This window comes from Phacochoerus africanus, chromosome 4, assembly GCF_016906955.1.
Source record: "Phacochoerus africanus isolate WHEZ1 chromosome 4, ROS_Pafr_v1, whole genome shotgun sequence".
NCBI lineage: Eukaryota > Metazoa > Chordata > Mammalia > Artiodactyla > Suidae > Phacochoerus > Phacochoerus africanus.
The window spans coordinates 7,459,829-7,485,621 of NC_062547.1; the positions used below are offsets into that span (position 1 = coordinate 7,459,829).

Genomic DNA, 25,793 nt, shown 5'->3' on the forward strand with positions numbered 1-25,793 from the left:
AGCCCAGGTGCACAGGGTGCCTGCCGCCCATATGGCGGCTGTGGGGGGGAGGGGCCATGATGAGGGGGGGATCGGACCTGGACAGGTGCCTTTCCAGAGCCCCCTTTGGTGGGAGAGCCCCCCTAGGCCCAGGTCCTCAGAGCCCCGTTTTCCGGTCCCTGCCAGGCTTGTGGGGCACAACGGGCTGGGGCGAGGGCGGGTGGCGCTCCCTTGCCCACTCGGCCCCATGCTAACAGGACACTCTCTCTCTCTCCAGGTGGCTTTGATTTTTGTGTCGTGTTTTATTTTCTCCTCCATCCGAATCGTTTTTCTCGTTGACCGTTTTTTTTTTCTCTCCGCCTCCCGGAAGAAAAAAAAAAAAAGAAAAAAAGAAAAAGGAAAAAGCAGCCCTCCCAGCCTCATGCTTCTCCTCCTTTTCCTTTTTTTTTTTCCGGCAAGAAGAAAAAAAAAGAAACCAAAACCTTCTCTCCCCCCGCAGTGACTCCCTGCCCGACCCCTTCCTCTGGTCCTGCCCGCACCCGCTCGCCCCCCCGGCCCCCCTTCTCTCTCTCTGTCTCCCCCTCTCGCGCCCTCTACCCACTGTCTCGGCATCGGGGCCCCGTCCCTCAGCTCTGGGCTGGGGGCTTTCCCCCGATGTCTGTCACAAGTTAAAAAGGGTTTTTAAATTGTGGCAGGAAAGCTTTTTTCTCCCCTCTCTCTGGCTGATTTTGATGACTCGTGTTTTCTTTGTTTCTTTCCCCTTTTCTTTCCTTTTTCTTCTTTTTTTGTTTCTCCCTTTCTTTCTTTCTCTCCCTCCCCTTTCCAAGGTCCGGCTCACCTGACGTTAAACAGCGAAGGTATGGTTTGAAGTTCTGGTTTGGTTTGGATCGGATTGGATGACCCCCACCTGCGCCTGGATTTTCCTGTCCCCCCCCCACCCCCGCCACCTCACCCCGTGCCCTTTGCCCCTTCTCCACCTGTCCTGCCTCCTTCCTGCCCTTCCTCTGCCATGTCTTTATTTTTTTCCCAGTGCTGGGGCGGGGGTGGGGGGCTGGTTCCCGTGTGTGTGCACCCCTCTCCCGCCTCCCCCGACACCCTCCATCCGCCCTCATCTCACCTTGGTTTCTGACATCAAGAGATGTTTGAACTCCTGCCGTTGTCTCCAGCCACTTTTTTTTTTTTTTGGCGTTTTCCTGATAGTGTATCTTGCTTTTTTTTTTTCTTTCTCTTTCATGGTGGTGTTTTATTTCCTTCCACTCATTCTAATCATTCTTTCTCTTCTGCGAACCCAAATACAAAGAGAAAAGCATGGGCTGGAGGAAGAGGATGGCCGTCAGCCTCATTCCCCTCCCCCTGCTGCTGCGGGAGGCCCCCTTTCCGCAGTCGCCCCCTCCCCGGTACACGCTCACGCCGCTGTCTGAGGATGTCTCTTGACCCTATTTGACAGATGAGGACATTTAGGCCCAGAGAGATGAAGTGACTTGCTAGTGATTACACAGCCTTTAATTGGTGGTACCCTTGGGACGGCTCATCTATTTTTAGCTTCCCTTCGACCAAGTCCCTACCATCTTTCAAAGCCCTGGTGTTCAGCAGACCTGGAGACGAGCCCAGGAGTCCTGACAGTGATCCCCCAGCTCGCAGAAATTGGACTCAGGGACCTCGCTGTCCCTGACCCCCTCGCGGACCCGCAGGCGCTGCGCCCCTCCCCCTGCCCAGGATGGTGCTCTGTTGGGGCTCATCGTCCACAGGGGTGGGGTGGGGTCCTTAGGCTCTAGGCAGGAGAGGCCTGCAGGATGAAGACCTCTGAGTCTGAATCTGGAACTGGGGATGGATTTAGGTCTGGGGAGGTAGAGAACTGGGGTTCTTGTAGGGATGTGAGATTATGGCAAGAAGTGTGGGGAAGAGCACGTCCAAGCAGGGCTGGTTCCCTCACATCCTTCTTGCCTCTCAGCACCTGGTTCCAGGGGTGCTTTGTCATAGATGAAGACCTGAAGGATCCAGAAAGCCCCCCCGCCCCCCAACTCCCTGAAAGGCCACAGCTCAGGTGTCAGTCCTGGGAACTTAGCACTGTGGTTGTCGTACGGGCCCTGACAGGGACTTTTAAATTCCATTCTTGAGTTCCCCTTAAGAACCAGCTGTGGGGTCCGGTGGTAGGTGTGGTGCCGGGAGCTGCTGGGCATGGGTGGGTGGAGAGCTCCAGGCCGCCTGGACCCCAGCCATGGTAACAAGTGTCTGGGGGGCCTTTGGAGAGGAGGCCTGGGGTTGGAGGGCTGGGCTGTGGGGCATGGGAAGTCCTCCCGGAGAAGGGCCTTCCCACAGCCACAAGGACCCAGCCGGGCAGGACCTCCCTGGTGGGCGCAGCCCCGCTGAAGGCACAATGGAGGCACCAGCCCCGCCCCTCGGAAGCCCCTTGGTCTCACTGGCCAGGAAGGCGCTGTGGAGGATGCTCACTGCCGTGAATGGCCGGGTGTGGAGGGAGGGCCAGGGTAGCCTCAAGGTGGACACAGAGCAAAAGAGGGGTTGGGCATAGGAGAGGGCATCGGGCAGTTCAGGAAGAAGGGGGCTGTGTCAGGCTGTTGGGAGTCCAAGAGCAGGCACTTGACCCAGCAGAGCGGGTGTGAACAGAGACGCAGAGCGGGGCCAGGATGGGCGGGAAATTGGACTCAGGAGCTCAGGGCTCAGGACCCAGGGGCTGGCCTGTTTGCATGCTTTCGGGCAGAAGGGGCTCCTGAACCACATGCAAGGCCTCAGCTCCTCCGCCGCAGTCTCCCCGCCACTGGGCAAAGGGTGGAAGTCGGTGGTTGTGAGTCTGATGGGGACTGTGGGCCGATGGTTCTTGGTTTGTCAACTGGCTCCTTCCCCAGAGGCCCTGAAGCAAGCAAGTCCCCAGAACAGCGCCCCACCCCGTAGCTCCCAGCAGACCCTCCACCCTGGAGAGGGCCCTCCTTCACCTCAAGGCTGGGGTGGGACTGCCTGGGTAGGCCCCGCACCTGACTCCCCAATTCTGCTTCTCCAGTAGGGTCCTTACTGTTCTCCGAGGGGGGGGCCGGGAGAGGAGGAGCCGGCGATGTGCACCAGCCGACAAAAGGTCAGTGACCCCACGACCCCCAGAGAGGCCAGCCCGCACCCCTGCAGGCCAGCTTCACTTCCTGGAGGGCAGCTGATCAACAGAGGCACATCCCCTTCTGCCCCCATTGAGGTCCACCCCCAGGGGCCACCAACCTCCCTTTCTTTCCCAAAGCCCAGTTGCTCCTGATGCCCTCTTTCTAAAATACCGATGTCTTTTTGTGGCAGTTGTTCAGCCCACAGAGCAGGGATACTTAGAAAGAATCTGTTTCTCCGGGGGGGGGGGGGGCTAGGCAGCAGGGTCCAGCCCCCCTTTAACCGTCAAACTCTGGACCACGCTAGGTGTCAGTCCAGGGGGATTCTGGTTGGGAGGGGTGGCATTTATAATAGGTCTGTATCACTCACGTCACCTAAATGGGCCTTCACGACCCCTTGTGGAAGGGCTCCTTGCCTTTGGTCTACAGATGAGGAAACTGATGCTCGCGTTGCCCCTGAAACCCGCCCGGGGCCCTTTATCCTGGCTCAGGGCTGTAGGCTTCAAGCTCCTTTTATTCCTGCACCAAGGCTGCCTCTCTTAAGAGAATCTCTTTCCGAAGAAGTGTGCCAGGCAGTGCAGCAACCCCTCGAGGAGCTCCAGTGGGTGCCAAGCCCTGGGGCTATCGCGTCTCGAGCTTTGGTACGCGCTGTTCTGTCGGCCTGGATTTCTGCCATCCTTGCCCTCTTCCCCAACCATTTGGCATCCCTTTCAGCTGACTCTTGAAACAGCAGCCAGGCCATCCACACTGGAAGTCTCCCCCGAACTCCCCGGGCAAACCCGGACACTGCTGCTTGGCTGTCCCTTTGTCTACACATCCGTTCTGTCACACGCCACCTGGCATCGGAACTGTCACTTTACCTGTTTGCCTCCCCCACTCAGCGGGGCTCCCTGAGGACAGGGATTGGGTATTTCCGTTCATAGATCCCTGGTGCTTTACACGGGTCCTGGCACATATGTAGGCGTGTGCCCAGCAGATTTATTTCAAAGGGGTGAATGGGCTCTGCTCTCAAGGGGCTCATTGACGTGCTAACAAATAACCAGGATAAAGTGTGGCTCATGCAAAGGATGGGGAAAGTGTGCACTTGGTGCAGAGGAGTTAATTTATTCACTGATCTAGGCAGAGAGGCAGCACAACACACACACCCAGAAAGCGACATCCGGTGTAAGACTCATGTATCTGTGGGACGGCTTATAGCTTATGAAGCCTCACCCGGCCCGATCTCTCCTGGAGGCACACAGCAACCTATGATTGGCTCGTTGGTCCAGAGGGGGAAGCTGGGGCTTAGGGATGTTGCCTCTTGGCCAAGGTCACAAAGCTGGTGCAAGAGCCCGCGTTAGTGCCCAGGTCTTCTTTCTCATATCACACTTCCTCTCAAGGGAGCAGTACAAGATGTTACTAAGCAGTAAGTGCCAGATGAGCAGAACAGATAGCTGTAGCCTTGAGAGTAGGGAGGGGCTGAGGGGGCTGGAGCCCTTCTCAGAGGAGGGCTTTGAGCTGGGCCTGGAAAGGCGGCAGCTACTCTGCCCGGCATGGCCTTTGGAAAGCCAGGACCACAACAATGGGTCTCTAGTCGTATTCAGCTTGCCCGGGGACACCTGTGTGGCTCCACACTCCCCCGCGGCGGGAGGTAAGAATCAGCCCTGACGCCCCTCTTCCAGTGCCAGGGGCTGTCAGGGGCTGTCAGGGGCTGCCACTGTTCAAGTGCTGCTGGGAGGTGTAGTTCCGGGGTCATCGAGATGGGGGAGAGTGCCCCCTGCTGCTTCGGGTCTAGCCCTTCAGATCTGGTTTGTGCTCTTCTAGGCTGGGTGGGCAGGGCAGCCCCCCTCAATCCCTAGAGGTCCTGCTGCCCCCTCCCCCCTCAGGGGCTGTCTCTATCCTTCCCGCTGCCCTTGGGTTTTCTTATTCACATTTACTGTTTTCTGATGTTCTCCTCCAGTTCTTCCCGGCTCCCTCTGGCCACTCCAGGCCCCTTTCTATCTCTGGGCATCTCTGTTGGCGATGGGCATTGGAGATCCTATAGACTCCAGCTCCGGTGTGGCTGGCTCTGCCTCCTCTCCTGGGAGACTGGAGCCGAGCCCCGAGGGGTCGAGGAATGGCCTCGTTTCTCCACTTTGCCTTGGCAGCCGTGGTCCAGCCCTCCGCCTGCCTTTTTCCTTTTTCCTGGCCTCTTTTGTTCTGTCCCGATCACTTTTTCACGTGGTTGCCTTATTCTTTCCTTTCTTTCTGTTCGACTCTCCCTTTAATGATATTTTCTGTGACTGCAGTGAGGTAAGGGAATGGGAGGGGAGGCCTGGCTTCTGGGAGGGACTAGGACGCGTAGCAAACCAAACCCAAGGTCAATCACGTTCCCTGTTCTGGTCCTTGAGCCACCCTACCCACCCCCCGAGCTCTGCCAGTGCCTGGGCAGCAGGCCTGGTTGCTATGGAAACACCAAGGCCCTGAAAAACCCTTGGCTTCCATTCCCTGGAGGTCTCTGTCCCCCTTTCCTTGCTGGCCCTCTTCCCACCACCCTCACCTGTCCCTGCTGCTCACTCCTAGTCTTTACCCAGATCGCTCCCTGCACCACCCCGTGCTCCCTCGCAGCGCTGAGCCGTCTCCATCCCCTTCTGTCCCTGATGGTCCATCTTTCTCCTCCGTGTGGCCTCCCTCGCATCACCATTCTTCCCCACTTTCCCCTTCTCGTCTCCGCTTGACTCCTCTTCGTTTCCTGGCCCTCCCCTCTGGAGCCCTAAGGTAAGCAGAGCGGGCTTCCCGCTGTCCCGATGAGACCCGGGCCCCCACCAGCCTCGCTGCCCTGTGGCCTCAGGAAACCGGGCTTTGCCAGCTGCAGCGAGTGCAGTGCCAGGCTCTGGGGCAGCAGCTGGTGCCTTGGCATCCGGAGGCAGTGAGGACTGAGCCTGTGGGCAGCCTGCCCGGAGTGAGAGAGTGGGGCTGTTGTGCAGGGAAGAGGCATCTGCAGGAGACACGCCTGGAGAGCCACGGCATCCACGCCGGTGCCTGTGGCCCGGGCCTGGCCCACAGGAGGGCAGGTGCCTTCCGAGGGTCTCATGTGCCCCCCGGCACCGGGCCCTGCTTCTTCCTGGGCCGGGGGCCTGTGCTGAGAGCCTCTGCACTCCATGAAGGCCCTTGACCGGCCGGCTTGTTACCCCCGTCCACGAGCGGGTGTGCCACCACTTGCTGGGAGGAGAAGCGAGTCCAGGTCCTCCGTGCTCCCTTGACTCCTCAGCCCGTTTTCTTCCCTCTGTGTGGGCTCTGGCTTGTGAAGGTGTAGAGCTGGGATCCCAGCTTCCCTCCATTGAGCCACTGTCACCCACTAACACAACGCAAGAAATCCCTACGGCCCCCCAGCTGTTTTTTGATTCTGTTTAAAAAATGCTAGTGGAAGGAGCCTTGTGCCAGGTGCTTACACACGTGTGTGCACACACACACACACATGTGCAGTGGCCAGGCCCCCGGCCACCTCCTGGCATGCAGGGGTCCCACACCTGCCCTCTGGGGACCCTCGGGGGCTCTCTGCCTAGGGCCTGTCTGTGCTGCCTCTCCCGGTGGGCTAGGAAACTGGTGGTGGGGGTGATGGCTGGCAGGGTGGCCGCCCAGTGGCCCCCTGCTTCCTGGTGTACATCCTTGTCCCCTGCATCGCCCTCCCGTGTGTCTTTCCCCTCCTCCCACCCTTCCTCTTCATTTGCTCACTGCTGCGAGGCAGGCCTGCGAGTCCCATCCCATGTAGTGAGGCCTGAAACTGTCCAGAGAACGGCCTTCATTGGAGAAGAGGCAGGAGTGGGCGGTGGGCTGCACTCAGGCGCCCCTTGGTGCCCTCGCCATAGGGGCACCCCCAGGAGGAAGTCGGGCACAGCACCCTGTTTCTCTTCCACACCGTTTTGTGAAGGGGAGGGGCCGATGGAGGGCCGGTGAGGGAGGAGACAGTGCCCATGTCTGCTTCTCCTGGCCCTGTGGCAGCTTAATTGTCAGCTGTCAGTGTGAGAGCCACTTTGCAGCCTCCTATTTCTTTGGAAATAGACACGGGGGAAGCTGACTCCTGGCAGCAAAGACGGCAGCGTCCAGAGAGGAGGGCGGACAGGTGGGGGGAGGGGAGAGGGCCTGCAGCCTGCAGTTGGGACCGAGGGGCCCCAGGTGGCCAGGTCCTGCGCCTGGGATGCTGGAGGGGAATTAGGAGGGTCTGGGTGCCCTGCCCCACTCAGCCCTCTCCTGTTTCCCCACCGTGGCGTCCAGGCAAGGAGGAGTTTGTGGCAACCTTCAAAGGCAATGAGTTCTTCTGCTACGACCTGTCACACAACCCGATCCAGAGCAGCACGGACGAGATCACGCTGGCCTTTCGCACCCTGCAGCGCAACGGGCTGATGCTGCACACGGGCAAGTCAGCCGACTACGTCAACCTCTCCCTCAAGTCCGGGGCCGTCTGGCTGGTTATCAACCTGGGCTCGGGAGCCTTTGAGGCCCTTGTGGAACCCGTCAATGGCAAGTTCAACGACAACGCCTGGCACGACGTCCGGGTCACCCGAAACCTGCGCCAGGTAGGGGGAGCAAGAAGAAGACGGGGGGCCAGCTGCGTCTGCGGCAGGTGGGCAGTGAGGGGAGGGGGCTGCCCGGGCTCCAGGTGTGAGGCGTCAGGGCCGGGCAGCAAGGCGTGCTTCTGAAGAGGACTGAGGCTTCCAGGGCGGCTTCGAGGGCCCAGGAGCGAGACCACAGCTGGCGGGCTTCAAGAATCAGGATGTGGCACTAGGGAGGAGGCACAGAGCTGCCCAGGGCCAGAGCTGGAGGGAAGAGGAAGAGCGGGGCTCAGACTGATGGTCGTTGCTGGGGTTTCAGGGGCCGAGGCTGAGAATCAGGTGCTCTGGCAGGAGGGTGATTCGGGGGATGGGAAGGGTGAGACAGAGCCTGAAAAGGTGGGCCCTGGGGTGCTGCAGGATGGGGAGACTCTGTCCTGATGGAACAGGTGTCCGGAAGAAAGCCTGGGCCCTGTGGGACGAGGTGTGGCCGCCCTCCCTCGGGCGGGGCTTTTCCAGGGCAGAGGCAGGGCTGGGGTGGGAGCAAGGTCTGGGCAGCAGGTGTGAGCAGGAGAGGGGGCTGGAGAGGGTGCTAGGTCCTGCATCTCCTCTGGGCAGCCACTCTCCCTCCTGTCCCCTCCTGTCAGGGTCCACGGCTGTCTTTCCGCAGCTGCCAGGCCAGGCAGGCACTCAGAAGACTTGTGGGTTGGTCCCTGCAGGTAGGATGGGGCGCTTCTCCTCTGCGTCCTCTTAGTTTCCAGACGTCCCCCGCCCCGGGGCCAGGGATGATGCTGATGCTTCCAGGCATCACCTCTGTCCTCTTAGTGGCCTCTTCGCCTCCCACAAGGCCCAGCGTGGCTACTGCTGGTGGGGCTCTCTCTCTGGCTGGGTTTCTGCTTGACAGCATCGAAGCCAGTACCTTCTTGGAAAGCAGGAGAGGTGGCTGTGCAGCCTCTGCGGCCCCTGGCTCCTCCTCCTGACTCCTTGTCCTGCTCACTCAGCACCTGGGGCCCACGGCCCAGGCTCTCGCTGGTCCTTCTCTGCCAAGTCTACCACTTCTCTTGCCGCTGGGGGCAGGGATGCTCCTCCAGCTCCGCCCCAGGAACCCGGAGCATCCATGGCAGCAGAGGCTCATCTGTGCTGGTTGGCAGCCCTTCTCTTACTCGGTATCTTCTCCATGTCTCCTGAACTTCCCTTGTCCCTCCTCTTCACCATCACGGTCCCCTTCCCTGTCCTCCGCTTCCTCCCACTGGCGGGGCGGGGGGGGGGGCGGGGGGAGGAGGGCGGGATTCCGGCTGACCTCGCACTCCTCCTACCTGCTCTTCTCCCACCCACTGAGTGATGATCTAACGGGGAGCCTCCCTCATTGAGTGCCTCCCCCTTGCTGGGAGGACACAGTGACTCATCCGCCTGCTCTTTCCGAGCCTGCTGCTCCCTGTCGTGGTTGGGCTCCTGCCCAGGCACCCATTCTTGGTGCACGCCTCTTGCCCTGGAGAGTGGTGCTCCTCCTCGGGGAGGGCTCTTCCCGTGGCATCAGTCCCTGACCCAGCTGGGGGCCTGTCCTCTGTTGTCACTGCTGTCTGAGCAAACCTGCGTCTGTGTGCCTTTGTCACACTTTTAGGTGCCACCCCCATTTTACTGCAGCGGTGGGCGGAGTTGCCTTCCTGCTGGCATTCCCTCCGCAGGACCAAGGCTGTCCGTTGGCACTGCTGCCTTGGGCCAAGATGCCCCGTGCCCAGAGTCCCCACCCATGTGTCCTTTGGCCAGTATGTTGCCCGTCTGTTCTGGGTACCGAGGGAGACAAAGACGTGGTCCCCACCCTCCCAGGCCTCTGGCTCTCGAGACAGGATGAATCTCTTAAAAGTCAGGTCACACAAGTACCAACGGAGTGGCAGGAATCTTAAACAGTCCAGGGGGTGAGGCCTGGCCTCTGCAGCAGCGAATGTGGACAGTGACCCGCAGCCTCTTCCTGAGGCTCGCAGTCCTGGGTCCACGCCGGTGACTGATGGAGACCATTTCCCCCTGGGAGGATGGATCAGAGCAGAGCCAGGTCATGCTGACCCAGACACAGGCCTTCAGGGCCAGAGAGGGTGTCAGTGCCAAGCCTGTGACTGAGAGCTCGCTTTAGGAAGCGTGTCTGGAGAGACTGATTTGATGCCAGTCCACGTCCACAAAGGTGCAGCGCAGCCCTGTTACGGGCATCATGACCGTAGGGGCGACGGAAGGGCAGCCCCGGGGCTGTGCTCTGGGTTCACTGCCCTTGCTCAGGGCCCAGCCTGTGGCCGAGTTCATCCTCACCAGGCCTTTTGAGTGCCTGCCTTCAGGGCCTCTAGCAATTTATTGAGTAGAGGTTCTCAACCGAGGGCAGTGTCCCCCAGGAGACATCTGGCAATGCCTGGAGACATTTTGGATTGTCATAACTTGGGAAGGGTGCCGCTGGCGTCCAGCAGGTAGAGGCCAAGATGCTGCCGAATATCCCATAATGCACGGGACAGCCCACAGCTAGGAATTCTCTGGCCCTGGAGTTCCCGTTGTGGCTCAGTGGTAACGAATCTGACTAGCATCCATCAGGACGCAGGTTCCATCCCGGGCCTCGCTCAGTGGGTTAAAGACCCAGCGTTGACCTGAGCTGTGGTGTAGGTCGCAGACAGGGCTTGGATCTGGCGTGGCTGTGGTGTAGGCCAGAGGCTATGGCTCGCACTTGACCCCTAGCCTGGCAACCTCCATATGCCACAGGTGCGGCCCTAAAAAAACAGAAAAAAAAAAAGGAAAAAGAGAGAAAAAGACTTACCTGGTCCCAAATGTCAGTAGCGCCAAGGGGGAGAAACGCTGTGCAGATATGTTGATTTGGGGGCTCAGTGGCGTCCTGGGGTTGGAAAGACCCTTTCGTGATGTGAGGGGTGATGCTGGGCATGGCCAGGAGCCAGGACAGGGGTGACATAAGGAAATGGCATCTGCCTCCGCCTTTAGGGTGGATGGTGGATCAGAGGGCACGGGGTTCCAGGTCCTTTCTCCCAAGTGATTCCATTGGTGGGGAGACTGCCTCCTGGGGAGAGCCTGCCCGGGACAAGCCCTGAGGGTCTCCCTTCCTCCTGGTTCTGCAGTCCTGGGAGCGGGTCGAGAGGCCAGTTCCCAAGCCTGGAAGGAGGCTGAACTCACCCCCTCCTCTGAACCAGGTACTTATCCCTGGAATCATCCAGAGGCTCCTGGAACATGCGGTCGGGGATGGGAGGGGGCCTGAGACCACACCTCGCTCCCCTCTTCTCTCCCTCCAAATGCAGCCTGAGGACCCTGAGCTCGGGGGTGCCTCCTGGGGGATCTTTGCAGGAATGACTCCCTCTGAGGATTCCCTGATGCCTATTTTGAATCCTGTGCCCACTCCCCTCCCCCACCCAGCAGGCCTCCCACCACCCTGCAGGCTGGGTGCCAAGCCATTTCACCACCAACCAGCTCCAGCTCTGGAGGACAAGCTGGCACCCAGAATAGCTCGTGGCGTTCCTCCTGCCCAGAGCACGAGAGGCCGCTCCTCAGTGCGGAGACTGTCAGGAGCCCCCCAGATCCTAAGGAGGTAACCCCCTAAGGATGGGGCCCCATCTTCAGGCACTTGGGCCTCCCTCCCCCACCTTCCAGCCCAGGCCGCCCTGCCTCTCTGGCCTGTCACCCCTCTTCCGGCCTACTGGGCAGCTCAGCCTACCCCGTCTACACTGGCTTCCCTAACGTCCCTCTTCGTTCCTGCACCGTCCCCTCTGATACCACCATTCACCCCCCTTCTGCTGGGTGAAACTGTACTTCTGGGGTTTGAGTCAGACAAACTGGATTCAAATCCCAGCTCTGCCACTGGTTTGAGTGACTTGATGCAAGTTCTGTAACCTCTGCGCACAAAGTGAGAGGGCCTTTGCGGCTGCGGTGCTGCCCAGGCTGGGCATAGCGTGAGCACCCGAGGGCTCCCTGCCACCATTATTGTTAGTTGTGGGTTTTTTTCCTCCAACCATTGAGGCCCAGCTTAACTGCCACCTTTCTCATAAAGCCTGCTTTGGGAGTTCCTGCTGTGTCACAGCGGGTTAGGAATCCAACTGCAGCCTCTTGGGTCGCTGCAGAGGTGTGGGTTTGATCCCTGGCCTCGACGCACAGTGGGTTAAAAAGGATCCGGTGTTTCTGCAGCTGTGGTGTAGGTTGTAACTGTGGCTTGGCTTCAATCCATGGCCTGGGAACTTCCATATGCTGCAGTTATAGCCATAAAAAAAAAAAAAAAAAAAAAAAAAGATAAAATAGAAGTTCGCCTTGTGGCTCAGTGGATTAAGAACCAGACATAGTGTTCATGAGGATGCAGGTTTGATCCCTGGCTTTTCTCAGTGGGTTAAGGATCAGGCATTGCTACAAGCTGCAGTGCAGGTGGTAGATACAGCTTGGATCCAGTCAGTGTTGCTGTGGCTGTGGTGTAGGCTGGCAGCTGTGGCTCTGATTCAACCCCTAGCCTGGGAAAAACTTCCACATGCTGTGGATGCTGCCTTAAAAAATAAATAAATAAATAAAATAAAATAAAATAAAGCCTTCCTTTGTCCTCCCAGCCCCCTGGCTGGTGACCCTTTTTGCTGTGGTCTGGCCCTATCATCACACTCTGTCTGTGTGGTCCATATTTGTGCTCACGTCTTTTCTCCAGTTCTGGGTGCTAAGGGTTGTTTTTTTTTTTTTTTTTTTTGTCTTTTTAGGGCTGCACCCATGGCATATGGAAAGACCCAGGCTAGGGGTCGAATTGGAGCTGTAGCTGCTGGCCTACACCACAGCCACAGCAATACCAGATCTGAGCCGTGTCTTCGACCTCCGCCACGGATTGTGGCAAAGCCGGATCCTTAACCCGCTGAGTGAGGCCAGGGATTGATCGAACCCGCGTCCTCATGGATGCTAGCCAGGTTTATTACTGATGAGCCACAACAGGAACTCTGAGGTGGTAAGCTTTTGGAGGGCTTAATACCAGCAACTCTTGAGTGTTTTCTTTGTTTTTGTGGCTTTTTTGCCTGTTCATCTGGGCTCTTTCTTTCTTTCTTTGTTTCTTTTTTTTCGGCAGAGCCCATGGCATGCAGAAGTTCCCTGGGCCAGGGATCCAACCCAAGCCACAGCAGGGACAATGCCGAATCCTTGACCTCTAGGCCACCAGGGAAATCCTGGGCTCTTTCTTGAACCAGAGAGTGAGGTTTTGGACACAAGGACCTGGCAGATCTAACTTCACATGAGCCCAGAACCACCTCTTGTCCCCTGGGAAAAACTCCTACTCACTTTCCTCTCCCGCTCCCTCCTCAGCGTTTCTGCAGGACCTTCACCGTCGCCTCTCTCCACTGGCCCCGTGTTCATGGGTCTCATTTCCCTTTGGTATCTCGCCTAACTTTCCTAACAGTCCTGTGAAGTGGGAGGCACTCCCATTCCACCAACGAGGAGATGGCAACTCGGTCGAAGAGCCGGCCCAAGGCTGTGCAGTAGAAAGCGGAAGAATGACAATCTGTCTGACCTCAGAGTCACTCCCTTTCCCTGTCCCCAGGGGTGCCCGGCTGTGAGCCCTGGCGCCCAATACTAGGGGGTCTTGCAGTCCCGCCATTCGTGGATGTTGCCAAATCTTGAACCATCTGAATGTTCTGCTGGGAAAAACACGCCCCTCTTGTCCTTGGGGGGCGAAGGCTCCTCTTTGTCCTGCGCTGCTCTTGCTCAGGCTCTGCAGAGATTGCCTCCATCCAGATTTGTGTGCTGTGTGCAGCCCGCCTCCGGACTTTCTGGGGGGAGGGGGAATGGACCTACGCCGAGAGGTCAAGGTGGAGACGGGGTCAAGTTTTGTCCAGTGGCCCTCGGTCATGGTCAGTTACACTTGCTGTAAGGACTGACTTCTCCGCCTGTGACGTGATGCCCTCCCTTCTCGTCGGGCAGTGTCGCTCTCTTGCTGTTTCTGTGGGGAAAAGCCTTCCTCGCTCATCTGTCAGCCTGAAGCTCCGCTCTCCAGATCCCGGCCTTCTGGAAGGCGTGGGCTGCGGTGTCGCAGGTGCCAGGGTGGGAGGGCAGGCTCCCTTCTAGCATTTGGCCACAGTTGACCCCTCTGGTATGATCACCATGGACTGGATTCTGGAGCCTCAATCCCTAGGTCTGGAAGGGCCTGTTCCCCCCCCCCCTGCCCCCCACCCCGCTGCAACCTCGCTGTTTATCAGAGGAAGCCCAGATCTCTCAACACATCAGCGGAAGGCTTTGAACTCACCTTTCTTCCCTCTCCACCTTGTTTCTTAAATCGCTCTTTTACTTGCTAAGAATTGAAATTGTCCATGAAAGCTGAAAACTATTCTTTCTTGATTTTCGTCTCTGGACGTAGTTCTAATTCAAAAAGAGCAGTAGTTGAATTTTTGGCTCCAACGCTTTACCCCTCTCTCCTGCCACCTTGTCGGACTGGTGCAGTGATACCAGACAAGTCTGGTGCCTTTGGTTTAGCTACCCTGAAGCTAGTTGTTCCTTGTCCTGACTAGTTGGTCTCTTCATTTCCTGACAGTCCTGCCAGCCGATAGGACTGATCCTTGTGCCACCCATCACCCCGTGCTGTGAGTCCTTGCACCCGCAATTAGATTCTTGTCTTCCTGCGATGTAAACGGCTTCTGCATCACTAATAATTAATATTGGGTATCAACCCTTCTTCTAGCTGCTACATATTGAATTCTGTTATTTTTAATTACACGAGGCCCTTATTAATTGTCTTCCTGAATTAGTCCTGTGCCCACTGGTTACAACTCTCTAACTAATGGATCTGTCCCTAGAAGACCTCTCCCCTCACAGTCACATTCTTGGGTGTGCCGTTTCCGGTTTAAGGGACATTAAGTAATCGTGTCCCTCCATGTCTGATATGCGAAGTGAAGCTGCCTCAGCCCTTTGACTTCCCCTCCCCAAAGACCAGGGTCGTTTGGAAGGTGGTGGTAGCTGCTGTCTTTGACCATGAGGCGAGATAATGAACTTAGAGCCACATGGGGCGGGGGGATGTGCTTAGAGTCTAGGGTAGAAGAAACTGGTTTCTAGCTACAGGGAGGTATAAGGGATTTTAGAGGTAGGTGGACCCCTGCGTCCCTTTTTCTGGTGTGGTCTGTGGGGGGAGTGAATTTTTGGTGTTGGCTGTGGGAGCGGAGTCTCAGGGGTCTATGGATGTGCATGAAAGGAGGCTGAGCTGCTGGGAAACCTGATCAGTTCCAGGGACTTGTGGGGTGGGGGTGGGGGTAGGGGGGTGGGGGCTTCATTCTGGGAGGAAGAGCTGTGCCCAGAGGAACCTAAGGGAATCGGGGTGGGGTGACTAAAGAACCTGGGGAAATTGGGGGGAAAGGTGGGCTCTGAAAAGTCAAGTTAGGCAGGAAGGCGGCGTCAGCTGTGGCGGGGAGAAGGGGAGGAGAGGGCAGAGGGTGGGGGATGACTCGGTATGATGTGCGGGTGAGCCCTCTGCCAGTCTGTGGAGGGCAGAGTTTCCTTTTCCCTGTTCCGGTGGTGACTCACTCTCTCTTCCTTTCTCAAGGAAGAGAAACAGGGAAAAAAGAAAAGAAAAGAAAAGAAAAGCTGCCCCTCCCCCCACGACCCCCTGGATCTATTTGCTAGCCTCCATCCCCAGGAAAAGCAGACACCTCTCTCTCCTCCAGTGCTCCTGGGAAACCCCTTCCTTTTGCCTCCAAATGAACTTGCCTCTCATTCTAGCCAGTCCTGGGATGCTCTGGGGGCCTCAGCCATTCTCCTCCCAGGCTGATGGCCAGCGGGACCGTCACCAGCCCGTTAACCCATTAACTCAACCTGGTCACTGGTCAGCCAGTTGGCCAGCCCCAACTGGCTCTTTAGCCAGGTCTCTGGAAAGCCGTCTGGTTGACCAGTTAGCCGACAAACCCATCCATGACCAGAGTCAACAGCCCTTGCCTTTCTCACTCCCCCGTTCCCCTCCTCCCTTCCCCTCAGCTCCCTAACATTTCAGCCCATAGGACTTACTAATCCTGCATAACTGGGTCTGCTTCTTAACCTGCCTTCCCCCCCTCACCCTCTGTTGGAAAACCCCGTTGCCGACTCTGTGTGTGTTACTAACACGCTTACAACCCGGGGGACCAGGGGATGGGCAGGGACAGGTGGGACAAGGTATGAGTGAAAAACCGAACTAACCTTTCTGTCTCATCTTCGGAATGTCGCCATCTCCAAGTCTTTGCTTTCCTGGTCCAGCTCTTTTGTTGTTTTCTTCTCTACTAACCAAGGTCTTTAACTGTTTCCCCTTCTCTGCAGCCGGCTCTTCCGGGAGGGGATGGAGGGGAGAGGAATCCAGAGGGGGGTGGGGGTGGGGACTGGGAGAAGAAGGGATTTGATGTGTGTGTGTGTTTTATCCCCCCCCCCCACTCTAATTTAATTTTCTTTAAACAACAAAGTATTTCAGCGGAACTTAAGGTGGGAGGGTCTGAACAGACAACCAAATATATATGGATATATATTTTTCCTCCTTCCTTGAGTTTCACAGTTGGTCATTTTCTTTTTCTGTTCTTTTCGTTCTGTTCTTTTGTCGTCGTCTTTGTTGTTTTCTTTGACCCCCCCACCCCTCCCCCATATCTCCGGTGAAGCACGCAGGCATTGGACACGCTATGGTAAACAAACTGCATTATCTGGTAGATATCACTCTAATTGTCTTACCGTTTGGTTTGCCGTGGGTTTTTTTAACTGTTCGATTCTCCCTCTTTGGTTTCCTTGCCCCGTTTGGTTTTGGTTGTTTTGCTCTTCCAATTGTGGTTTTTTTTTTTTTGTTTTTTTGCGTCCTGGACAATCTTTAGATTTTGCTTCTCTCTCTTTTCGTTTTCCCCTCTTTCCCTTTACGTTCTTTTTTTGGCCCAAACTCAAATCCAAAAGACAAACAGAAATGGAAGAATTTGGCTCATCCCTGTCCTAACCCCCACTCCTGAATTCAGATTCCTGGCCAGAGAGACCTGGGGGCAGGCCCCATGTTCACCAGCTCTGGTTAGACCAGCCCCGATGCCAGGCTGCTTATTTCTATTGCTTTATTTTGTTCCTTTTCTGCCCCCACCGCCACCCCCTCGTTGGTTTTTTTTTTTTCTCTTTGATTTAGTTTCTTTCTTGGTCTCCTGAAAATCCATGGAAAACACCATCCCATGACATGCTATGCTCTGCTCACTGTCAGGCTCCTGGACAGGCCCCTGGAGTTGGGGGAGGGGGCGGGGGTGAAACCTCCAGTGGCAGCCAGCGCCACAGGTTCACGGGGCGGGCGGGGGGTGGGGGCGGCTTGGGGGCTCCAGTCCAGAGCTCCTTGGCAGATTTGGGGGCTGCCCCAAGCTGGCTGCCAGGGAAGAGTGGCACCCCCTCCCTCCCTTCTCAGCCTCGAGGGGTCCTGGTTCCGTGTCCCCCACATCTTGCATGGCATGAATGGTCTTTTCCCCCCACCAGGGACAGCGTCCAGTCCCCAGCCCCGCTCTGCTGCTCTGACTAACACTGTGTCTCCCATTGTCTCCCTCCCCCTCCATCTCCCTCCCCCTCTGCCCCCTCGCCTGTCCGGCATGGCCTCTGACCAGGGTTGGTTTCCTTCCCTGTTGAGGGGGTGAGAGGAGGAGGCCCAGCCCGGGTGAAGTCAGGGTAGAGGTGTCGCCAAGCCCCTCTGTTTGGGTTGGGCTCAGTCCTGGTGAGTGTTGGTGTGGGTGTCTGTGTAAACGCAGCTGCTGTGTTGGTGTGTGGGTGCAACTGTGTGTAAATGTTGGTGTGACATTTAGGGGGCGTTTGTGGGCGCCTGTACCGTGTGTTTGTGAGACTCTGCTGGTGATTCTGCAAGTGTAAACCCTGGCGTGCGCTGGGGGCTGCGTGACTGTGTCTTGAGCTGGAGAGGGCTTGGGGGAGGTGGGCTGTGGGCTGCAGGGGGCAGGAGCAGGCAGAGGCTGAGGCTGGCCCCTTGCTCCTCGCCTCGCCTTGCAGTGTGTGGCTGCAGGCCCGGGCGCCATCCCCTGGGATCCCCTCCTGCCCGCCCGGTCCTGGCTCTGCAGCAGCAGGCGGTTAGTCATCGCCTATTAATAATGCAGAGTGATTGAGCATCAGGCTGGGGACCCTGCAGATGGACGTGTCGGCTCCCATGGGGCCCGCGCTTCTGGGGGCAGCTGCTTGGCCTCCCCAGCCTCCTGGGTCCGCGCGTAGCTGCCTGGCTGAAGAGGAGGGAAGCGTGATGAGTGGGGCTCCCGGCCTGAGCGGCTTGCCCCATCTCCCCAGGAGGCTCTGCCTCTGAGGCCACGTCTGGGCTGTCCTGATGCCTTCCCAGGGCTATGTGGCCCTGCACATGCAGACCTATAGTCGTCCTGTCCTTTGCCCTTTCCCTGAGCTCATGTCCATGGCCACGGCCATCCTAGCCCTCCCCAGTCCAAGACCTCATCTGGCCACTCCGTCATCCCAGTATTCAGCGGAGCTGTGTGGCAGTCCCTCCACAGGCCCTGTTCTCCAGCTGCTGCTTCTAGGAGTTCACTGCTGCCTCCCACCCCCCTACCCTCAAGCCGGGCCACTCAAATGCCCTGTTAGGAGCTGGACATTTGCAACGCTTTCTTTACAGAGCTTCCCTGGACAGCCAGCCTGCGACTTTGGGGATGGAAGAGAGCCGAGATAAATCCAGCCCCTAGGGAATACCATCTGAGAATTAGGGCCCCTCAGACTTTCCTTCTAGTCCCAATTCAGTTAAAAACAGGGTGACCTGGGGCTAACACTGTTTCCTCATCTACGAAACGGGCAGCTGAGAGACCCGCAATACCCATGCCGTGGGGTCAATGTGACAATCAAGAAGGGGCATGGCAGTGGAAGCAGCATCTGGACTCTGCAAAGGGAGTGATAATTTTATTAAGCTTTATAAAATGTGAACTGATTATCTCCGTGTTTCCAGGGCAGGGATGTTTTGTAAAGAAGCAGTTCCCTTCCCATAGCAAACCCTGGAGAATACAGCCCCTCCTGCCCCGCTGGAGAGCCCATTACCATCCTTTCTTGGGAATCTGTCCCAAAACAACTACACGAAACCCCAGAATGCCCCCGGGAATGGAGCCTGGGAAGGAGGAGGAAAGATGGAGTGATTTGGTTGAGCTGGTCAAGAGGCAAACAGCTCCGGCAGGTTTTAGCCCTGGCAAGGAAAGTCCCTGTTAAATTCGGAGTCTCTGAACCCACACTTTCTGGCGTGAGCATCATTGCTTGATGATCAGAGCTGGCGCCTCTTGATGGCCTGGGTTACCTCCTAAGCCCTTGGACACCTGTCCCAGGGATCAACTCTTTCAGGCCAAGAGTGAAGTTAGAGGACCCGGCACCAAGAAAAGACGAGGTCCAGCCCACTCTGGCTCCCAGGCATTCCTCAGCCGGGCTCTGGTGGGTTTTGCATTTGTTTTCACTAACTCGTTTTCTATGGACTCTTGTCTCCTTTGGGGAGAGTGTGGATACGGACCAAAAAGGCCAACCAGTGGAGAGGTTTGGGTCAGGGGTGGTCAGGCTCGAGGAAGGGTCCTCTGTACCTAACCCTGGGGGCTCTGCTTTTTCTAAATGGCCCTCACCTTTTGAATAGCATTTATCCCGATGAATGCCTGGATTGCAGGCAGCAGGCCGAGATTATACCCAGTTAACAGATGGGGACACTGAGGCCCAAGAAGGCTTGTGGTTACATAGCAAGTCACGGAAGAGTTCAGTGCTTTCACTGGATTGATCTCATTTGATCCTCATGGTAAGGCTGGGAGAAGCAGGAGTGATGTGAGTTGTGAAATCCCCTTTACAGGTGAGAGTCAAAGAGGAAAATGAGCTTGTTCTGGAAGATGGTAAGGGCCAAGGGAGAACTCAGGATTTCCAACCTGAAGCTTCTATTCCCAAATTTGATCAAATCCAGTCATCAGGATTCACTGTGGGGCTGTGACTGCTGGGAGATCAGCTTCCTTGTGTGTTTCTAACACTTTGCTCACTTTAGCATCTCTCCACCCCAAACAGATGGCTGAACTCAAGCACAGAACAGGGCTGCACACCCTCCCTAGGCCACCCCTCTCCAGCCCCATGCCCTCAGTCCCAAGGGCAGGCCAGGACCTTCTTCCTAAACTCATTGTTCTGAACCTCCGTGGCTCATGAGGCTTTTGAGAATTTGGTGACAGCAGTGGACTCACACGAAAAAAAGAGTCCCATTGAAGTAGTTTGCATACAATGCCAAGGGTTTCCTGACTCCAAAGCCCACCTAACCTACAAGTTAAAAACACCTGCCCTCAGTCTTACTCTCTCCCCAGTCATCCCCCTCCCAAGAAGGTCAGTGATCACAGCGGGGAGCTGGAAAAGGCTCCAGATGATGCCAGAGGGGTGCCCTCCTCTTCCTCAGCCTTTCCCCCCCTGGGGCCTGGTGGGCATGGAGTGCCCTCGTGTGCATGGAGTGCCCTGGGTTGGGGGAACTGTGGTCTGGACCTGGATTCACATCCTAGCAGCCCGCCTCAGGGGGAGTCGGCGAGCAGAGCAGAGCAGAAGAGAGCTGGGGTCAGCAAGGAGGGTGGAGCACCCACCCTTGCAGCCGCCCCCTCCCCTGCTCCTGGGGAATGGAGCAGAGGCCTGGCAGTGGGCTCCTGCGTCTTCTCTGCTCCCTCCCCTCTTGCTGGGCTGGGCACGGCTCTTCCTGGGTGGGGCCGTGGCTCATTCCTCTTGTCCTGCTCAGCCTCACTCAAGCCGCAGTCTGTATTGAGTGGACAGGTTGGCGTGGGTTGGGTGCGGAGGCGCTGCTGTGTCGGGCGCTAGCCGTGGTCCTGAGGATGCCGAGGCTGCTGCTGGGAGAGGAGCCGTCAAGTGTCCCTCGCGCCGCTCTCAGGTGGTTGTGGTGTGTGAGCAGGTGTGTCTGGGGTCAGTGATCGGTGGCGAATGGGCAGTGGCAATGAGTGTCTGGGTCACGCTCCGGTGAGGAAGGTCTGAGTCTCACGTCCCTTTCCTTTCCTTCTCAGCCTGTACATGTCTCTGTCCTAATGGTGGCCCCTCTCCCTTCCTCCAGGGAAAGGAAGCTTCTCCTTCCTGCACCCCTGCAGCTCTTTCGCCTCCATGTCTGCTGCTCCCTGTGCCCCCAGCCCTGCATGCCTTGCCACCTGCGGCTGCCTTTCTCTCCACGCTCCTGCTGGGCCGGGCCCCACCCTCGCCCTCTAACCCGCACGTGTCCTAGCTGCAGTGGCTGTTCTGTGTCGCATGCCCCCCCCCTGCCCTCTTCCCCCGCCGGCCCTTCCCCTTCCAGAAGCTGCGCGGGGGGGTTGGGGGGCAGGGGCATCATGAACCCCTGGGGTGGAGGGGGACGGGGGAAATAATTCCCCTGTTTCCTGCTTTTACTAACGAACCTGCCATTTTTGTGTCTGGACTTTGATGTGTCTGAGGGAACAGTCGGGTTTTACTAATCTCAGTCATCTCCCTCCTTGCCTTCCCCAGAGACCTTTCTCCACCCCCTGCCCCTGGGCTTCCTTTCTACCCAGTCTCCCCCTTTCTCCCTCTCCTTCCCCCACCTGCAGGCCGACCTCCCCTGCCTCCCGCTCCCCCCTCCCCAGCCCGGGCCAGGTGGCTCTACAGCACAGGGCCAGATAGAGAGGGACCAGGGTGGCCCTTTTCCAAGAGGGAGCATCACATGCTGGTGATTTGCACAAAGCTGTGGTGGGCGAGGTCAGATCTGTGCTCCGTCTGGAGGGGAGCTGAGGAGGGGCCCCCAGTTAGGTCCTTCTAACTCTGAGGGCCAAGGCCAGTGCGCTGGCTGAATGGATCGGCTGAGGAGAGCCCTTGGGTGGGGAAGAAGGGCAGCCGAGTGGCTCAGGCGGGCTGGAAGGAGCGTATGTATGGGGGCGAGGAAGAGCTTCTTCCTGGGAGCTTTGGGACCGGGAGAGGCGTCCATCAGAGTGGTCTTGGAGGCTGAGATTCTGTTGCCAAAGCTTCCCAGGGTGGCTGGTCCATGGATGGGACGCAGGCAGTGAGGCCGAGCGTGGCCCTAGGTCACAAGGCGACTTAATATTCACTTTAATGACCATGATGTGTCCCCTGGACTGTGCTAGGATTAGTAGGGAGATGGGGACTTGTCAGACCCTGGGGCCCCTCCTTCAGAAGCCACATCTCGGAGTTCCCGTCTTGATGCAGTGGAAATGAATCCGACTAGGAACCATGAGGTTGCGGGTTTGATCCCTGGCCTTGCTCAGTGGGTTAAGGATCCGGCATTGCCGTGAGCTGTGTTGTAGGCCGGAGGCTACAGCTCCCATTAGACCCCTAGCCTAGGAACCTCCATGTGCTGCGGGTGTGGCCCTAAAAAGACAAAAAAAAAAAAAAAGAAGCTGACTCTCTAGTTGGGGTGACCAGGCTTAGGCTCAGGAATGAGTTAGTGGCCCAGTTCCTAGTCTCTGAGTGTAGCCCCAGGAGTGGAGGGGGAGGGCATGATGGAGGCCCCTTTCCCGGCAACCCCTCTCTGTCTCACCCCACTCCCGCATCCCAGCCCCCCTCTGCCCCTTCTCCAGCCCCCTTCTGCCCGTTCTAATCTTGTCTGCATGTTTTTGTGACTAACTCTGACCCTTCCCTTTTCCACCCAGACTTCCACTTCCCAGCCTCTGGTGGGTGGGTGGAGGGAAGAAGAAATAAACAGTAACGACCAGCTCTCCCCTCAAAACAAGACTCAAAGGCTTCAAACTGCCCCCCTCCACAAAGACACCCCCTTACTTCTGTCCTTGAATCTGGTCCACTCAGCACAAGGTTTGATGGTTCCCAGGACGGGGCCCCTTCAGCCCCACCCCACTTACTGTGAGGCTCCAGCATGAGGCAAACTCGAGGGTCCTCGGAGGGAAGCTCCCCTCGCCCCCATTCCGCCCGGCCCCAGAGGTGTTCCTAACACCCACTCCCCATCCTGCCACCTTGGTGCCCTGGAGACCAGTCACTGGAGGATGGCTGGTGACCTGCGCGTCTGGAATGGTGTGGTGGGGACATCTCAGACTGTGATGGGAAGGCCCCAATCTCCAGACTTTGCCCGAAAAGGAGGTGCTGAGGCCTGTTTGGGGAGTGGGAAGTGGGGTGAGCTGCGCCCTGCAGAGGCAGTGTTGGACTCTCCGTGAGCCAGCTTCACGATTGCCCCGCAGGAGCCTCACTGTCCTAATCTGAGAGTGGAGGCTTGTGGCCCCCCCAGCCCTTCCCCCCAACCTGGCTGGGTGTGGACGCTCCTGTGGCCAGACCTTCCAGGGGTCAGGCGGACATTGCCCTGGTACCAGGGAATCGGGAAATTTCCCTGTACTTTCCACTGTGCCCCAAGGTCACTTCTGCCTTCCCCAGGGCACCACCGAACCCCTTTCACTTCCTTGGGACACTAGGTATGCTATGCCCCTGTCCCTGCCCACCTTGCTTTCTTGTCTGGTTTTTCAGCCCACGGTCCAGGTAACATGACGTTAGCCCTGCCCCTAACCTTGATCCCTAGCCTGGCCCTGAATCCCTAGAGCAGCAGAGGTAGTATGGGCAGACAGACGCAAAGAAGGGAGGTCAGGCTGTGAAAGGTGGAGAGGGTGACCCCAATACAGAGGGACCCGGGGAGGAAAGAGACTCAGCAAGGGGACCCAGCGCCAGTGGGGACCCTCCAGTTAGGGGTGGGGGGTAGTGGTGGGAATCAGCCCCGAAGGGTGCTACGTGTCCCCCAGGAACTTCCAGGACCCCCCAGGAATATCTGGGCCCCGCTCCTCACCCCTTGCTGTCTCCCACCTCCCCGCTGGCTGAGAGGGGAGGCCTCCTCCGCGCCCTGGAGGGAGAGCTGCCAGGGAGCCAGGCAGCCGGAGCCCAGCGTTTTGTGCTCTGCCCCGAAAAACGCTCTGAGCTCACGTGGGGGTGCAGAGACCCCTTCACGAGGAGAGGCGTGAGGGTACCATGTGTCTCCTGCCATTATGGGGCCCTCCCCGGGGCCCCCACTGTCGTCCAGAGCTGCTTCCAGGAACGGCTTCTTGGTGTCGCTCGCGGGGCACTTGGCGCGCCCTTCAGGCCTCCGCCTGCCAAGCTGGGCCGGGGGTGGGGGCAGGCCCGAGCCCACCCTGGAACCATCAAATCTTGTGCTGCCTCCTTCCCCGCTTCCCTCTCCCCACCCCCACTGTTCCTCCTCGGAGACAAGCAGACATAAAAATGGGGGGTCCTCCTCCCCCCCCCACCCCGCCGCCCCCGGCCCCTCCCTGGCCCCGCCCGCGGCTCTTCCCAGGGGGCTGATGCCGGTTGTCTCCTTGTCTCTCCCTCCCTCCCGGGGCTGGGCAGGTGACCATCTCCGTGGACGGGATCCTGACCACCACAGGCTACACGCAGGAGGATTACACCATGCTGGGCTCTGACGACTTCTTCTACATCGGGGGCAGCCCCAACACGGCCGACCTGCCGGGCTCGCCCGTCAGCAACAACTTCATGGGCTGCCTCAAGGATGTGAGTAGGGCCAGGCGGGGCGGGGGGCAGCCTGGGAGCCCTGTTTTCCGTGTGATTCGGTCGGACCTGGCCAGCAGCCCGGGACCCCTGTTCCCTCCAGCCACGTGGGGAGGCCTCCTCTTCAAAGCCTAAGGCCCGTCGACTCTGGCCAGAGGCTTCTCCTCTCTCATTTCCTTGAGCCCCAAAGGCTCCCCTCCTCTCTCAGAGGACCCCGGAGGCAGCTGTATGCAGAGGGAAGTGATGGTTGTGAAAATGAAAGACCTGCGTTCCAGGCCCAGCTTGTCCACTCACCGGTCCTGGGACCCTGGCCGGGGCCTCGATCTGTCTGACTTCTTGGTTTCCTTGTCTGGGAAACGAGGGGCCCTTACCTGCATCTCCAGGAGCAGGCAAGGGGGTAAAATGTCAACCAAACCTTAGCGGCGATTGTCTTGCTCTTATGAACTGCAGTGCTGGGCAGGGAGACGGGACTGAGAGATGAGCGGGCAAGAGAGCTGCTGTTCCCAGCCTCTGTGCGTGCGGTTCTAGAACAGCAGTCTGGCGCACTGAGCAGGGACCTGTGGGGCTGGCTGCCACCGGGCAGCAGTGCCCAAGCCCCGAGCTGCTTCATCCTGAACCATCTCCCTCGCCGCAGGTGGTCTATAAGAATAACGACTTCAAGCTGGAACTGTCCCGCCTGGCAAAGGAAGGAGACCCCAAGATGAAGCTGCAGGGGGACCTGTCATTCCGCTGTGAGGACGTGGCGGCCCTGGACCCTGTGACCTTCGAGAGCCCTGAGGCCTTCGTGGCGCTGCCCCGCTGGAGCGCCAAGCGCACTGGCTCCATCTCCCTGGACTTCCGCACCACTGAGCCCAACGGGCTGCTGCTCTTCAGCCAGGGCCGGCGGGCCGGGGCCGGGGCCGGCAGCCACAGCACTGCCCAGAGGGCCGACTACTTTGCCATGGAGCTGTTGGACGGCTACCTCTACCTTCTGCTGGACATGGGCTCAGGGGGCATCAAGCTTCGGGCCTCCAGCCGTAAGGTCAATGACGGCGAGTGGTGCCACGTGGACTTCCAGAGGGACGGGCGCAAAGGTCAGGAGGTCTCTGAACCTTCCCCTTTCCCCTGGCTGCCCCCTTCCACCCAGCCTGACAGTCTCTTCGGCTGTTCTCCTCCCCGCCTCCCCTGGACACCCCCCACCCCCGGCCCCTCCATTGTCCCTGTTGCTCTGGTGCCCTGGTGGGAAGAATGGAGCCTGTGGTGTCAGTCCGGCCTGGGCTCACGCCTCAGCTCTCCCACTCCCTGTGTGTGTGAGACTTTAGGCCCATCACTCAAGCCCTGGCAGCCTCAGTTTCCTTCTCTATAAAAGGGATCATTAAAGCAGGGTCAGGAGTTCCTGCTGTGGCTCAGTGGTTAGGATACCGGCATAGGGAGTTCTGTCATGGTGCAGCGGAAACGAATCTGACTAGGAATCATGGGGTTGCGGGTTTGATCCCTGGCCTCGCTCAGTGGGTTAAGGATCCGGCGTTGCCGTGAGGTGTGGTGTAGGTCGCAGACGCAGCTCTTCTGTGGCGTTGCTGTGGCTGTGGCATAGGCTGGCAGGAATGGCTCCGATTAGACCCCTAGCCTGGGAACTTCCATATGCTGCAGGTGCAGCCCTAAAAGGACAAAAGACAGGAAAAAAAAAAAAAAAGATACTGACATAGTGTCTGTGAGGATGTGGGTTTGATCCCTGGCCTTGCTCAGTGGGTTAAAGAGCCGGCGTTGTAGGTGGCAGATGTGGCTTGGATCTGGCATTGCTGTGGCTGTGGTGTAGGCTGGC

The 25,793-nt window shown here is 58.1% G+C and overlaps 1 protein-coding gene across 1 annotated transcript in view; it reads left to right on the top strand.

The window, feature by feature from the left end:
- NRXN2 (neurexin 2) overlaps positions 1 to 25,793 on the top strand; it is a 110,762-nt gene that overhangs the window by 27,946 nt on the left and 57,023 nt on the right. The window contains exons 4-9 of the mRNA XM_047775380.1: positions 807 to 836; positions 2,996 to 3,067; positions 7,314 to 7,615; positions 16,183 to 16,206; positions 23,834 to 23,995; positions 24,627 to 25,065. Coding sequence (XP_047631336.1) covers positions 807 to 836; positions 2,996 to 3,067; positions 7,314 to 7,615; positions 16,183 to 16,206; positions 23,834 to 23,995; positions 24,627 to 25,065 — 1,029 coding nt within the window. The remainder of the gene's footprint in view (positions 1 to 806; positions 837 to 2,995; positions 3,068 to 7,313; positions 7,616 to 16,182; positions 16,207 to 23,833; positions 23,996 to 24,626; positions 25,066 to 25,793) is intronic.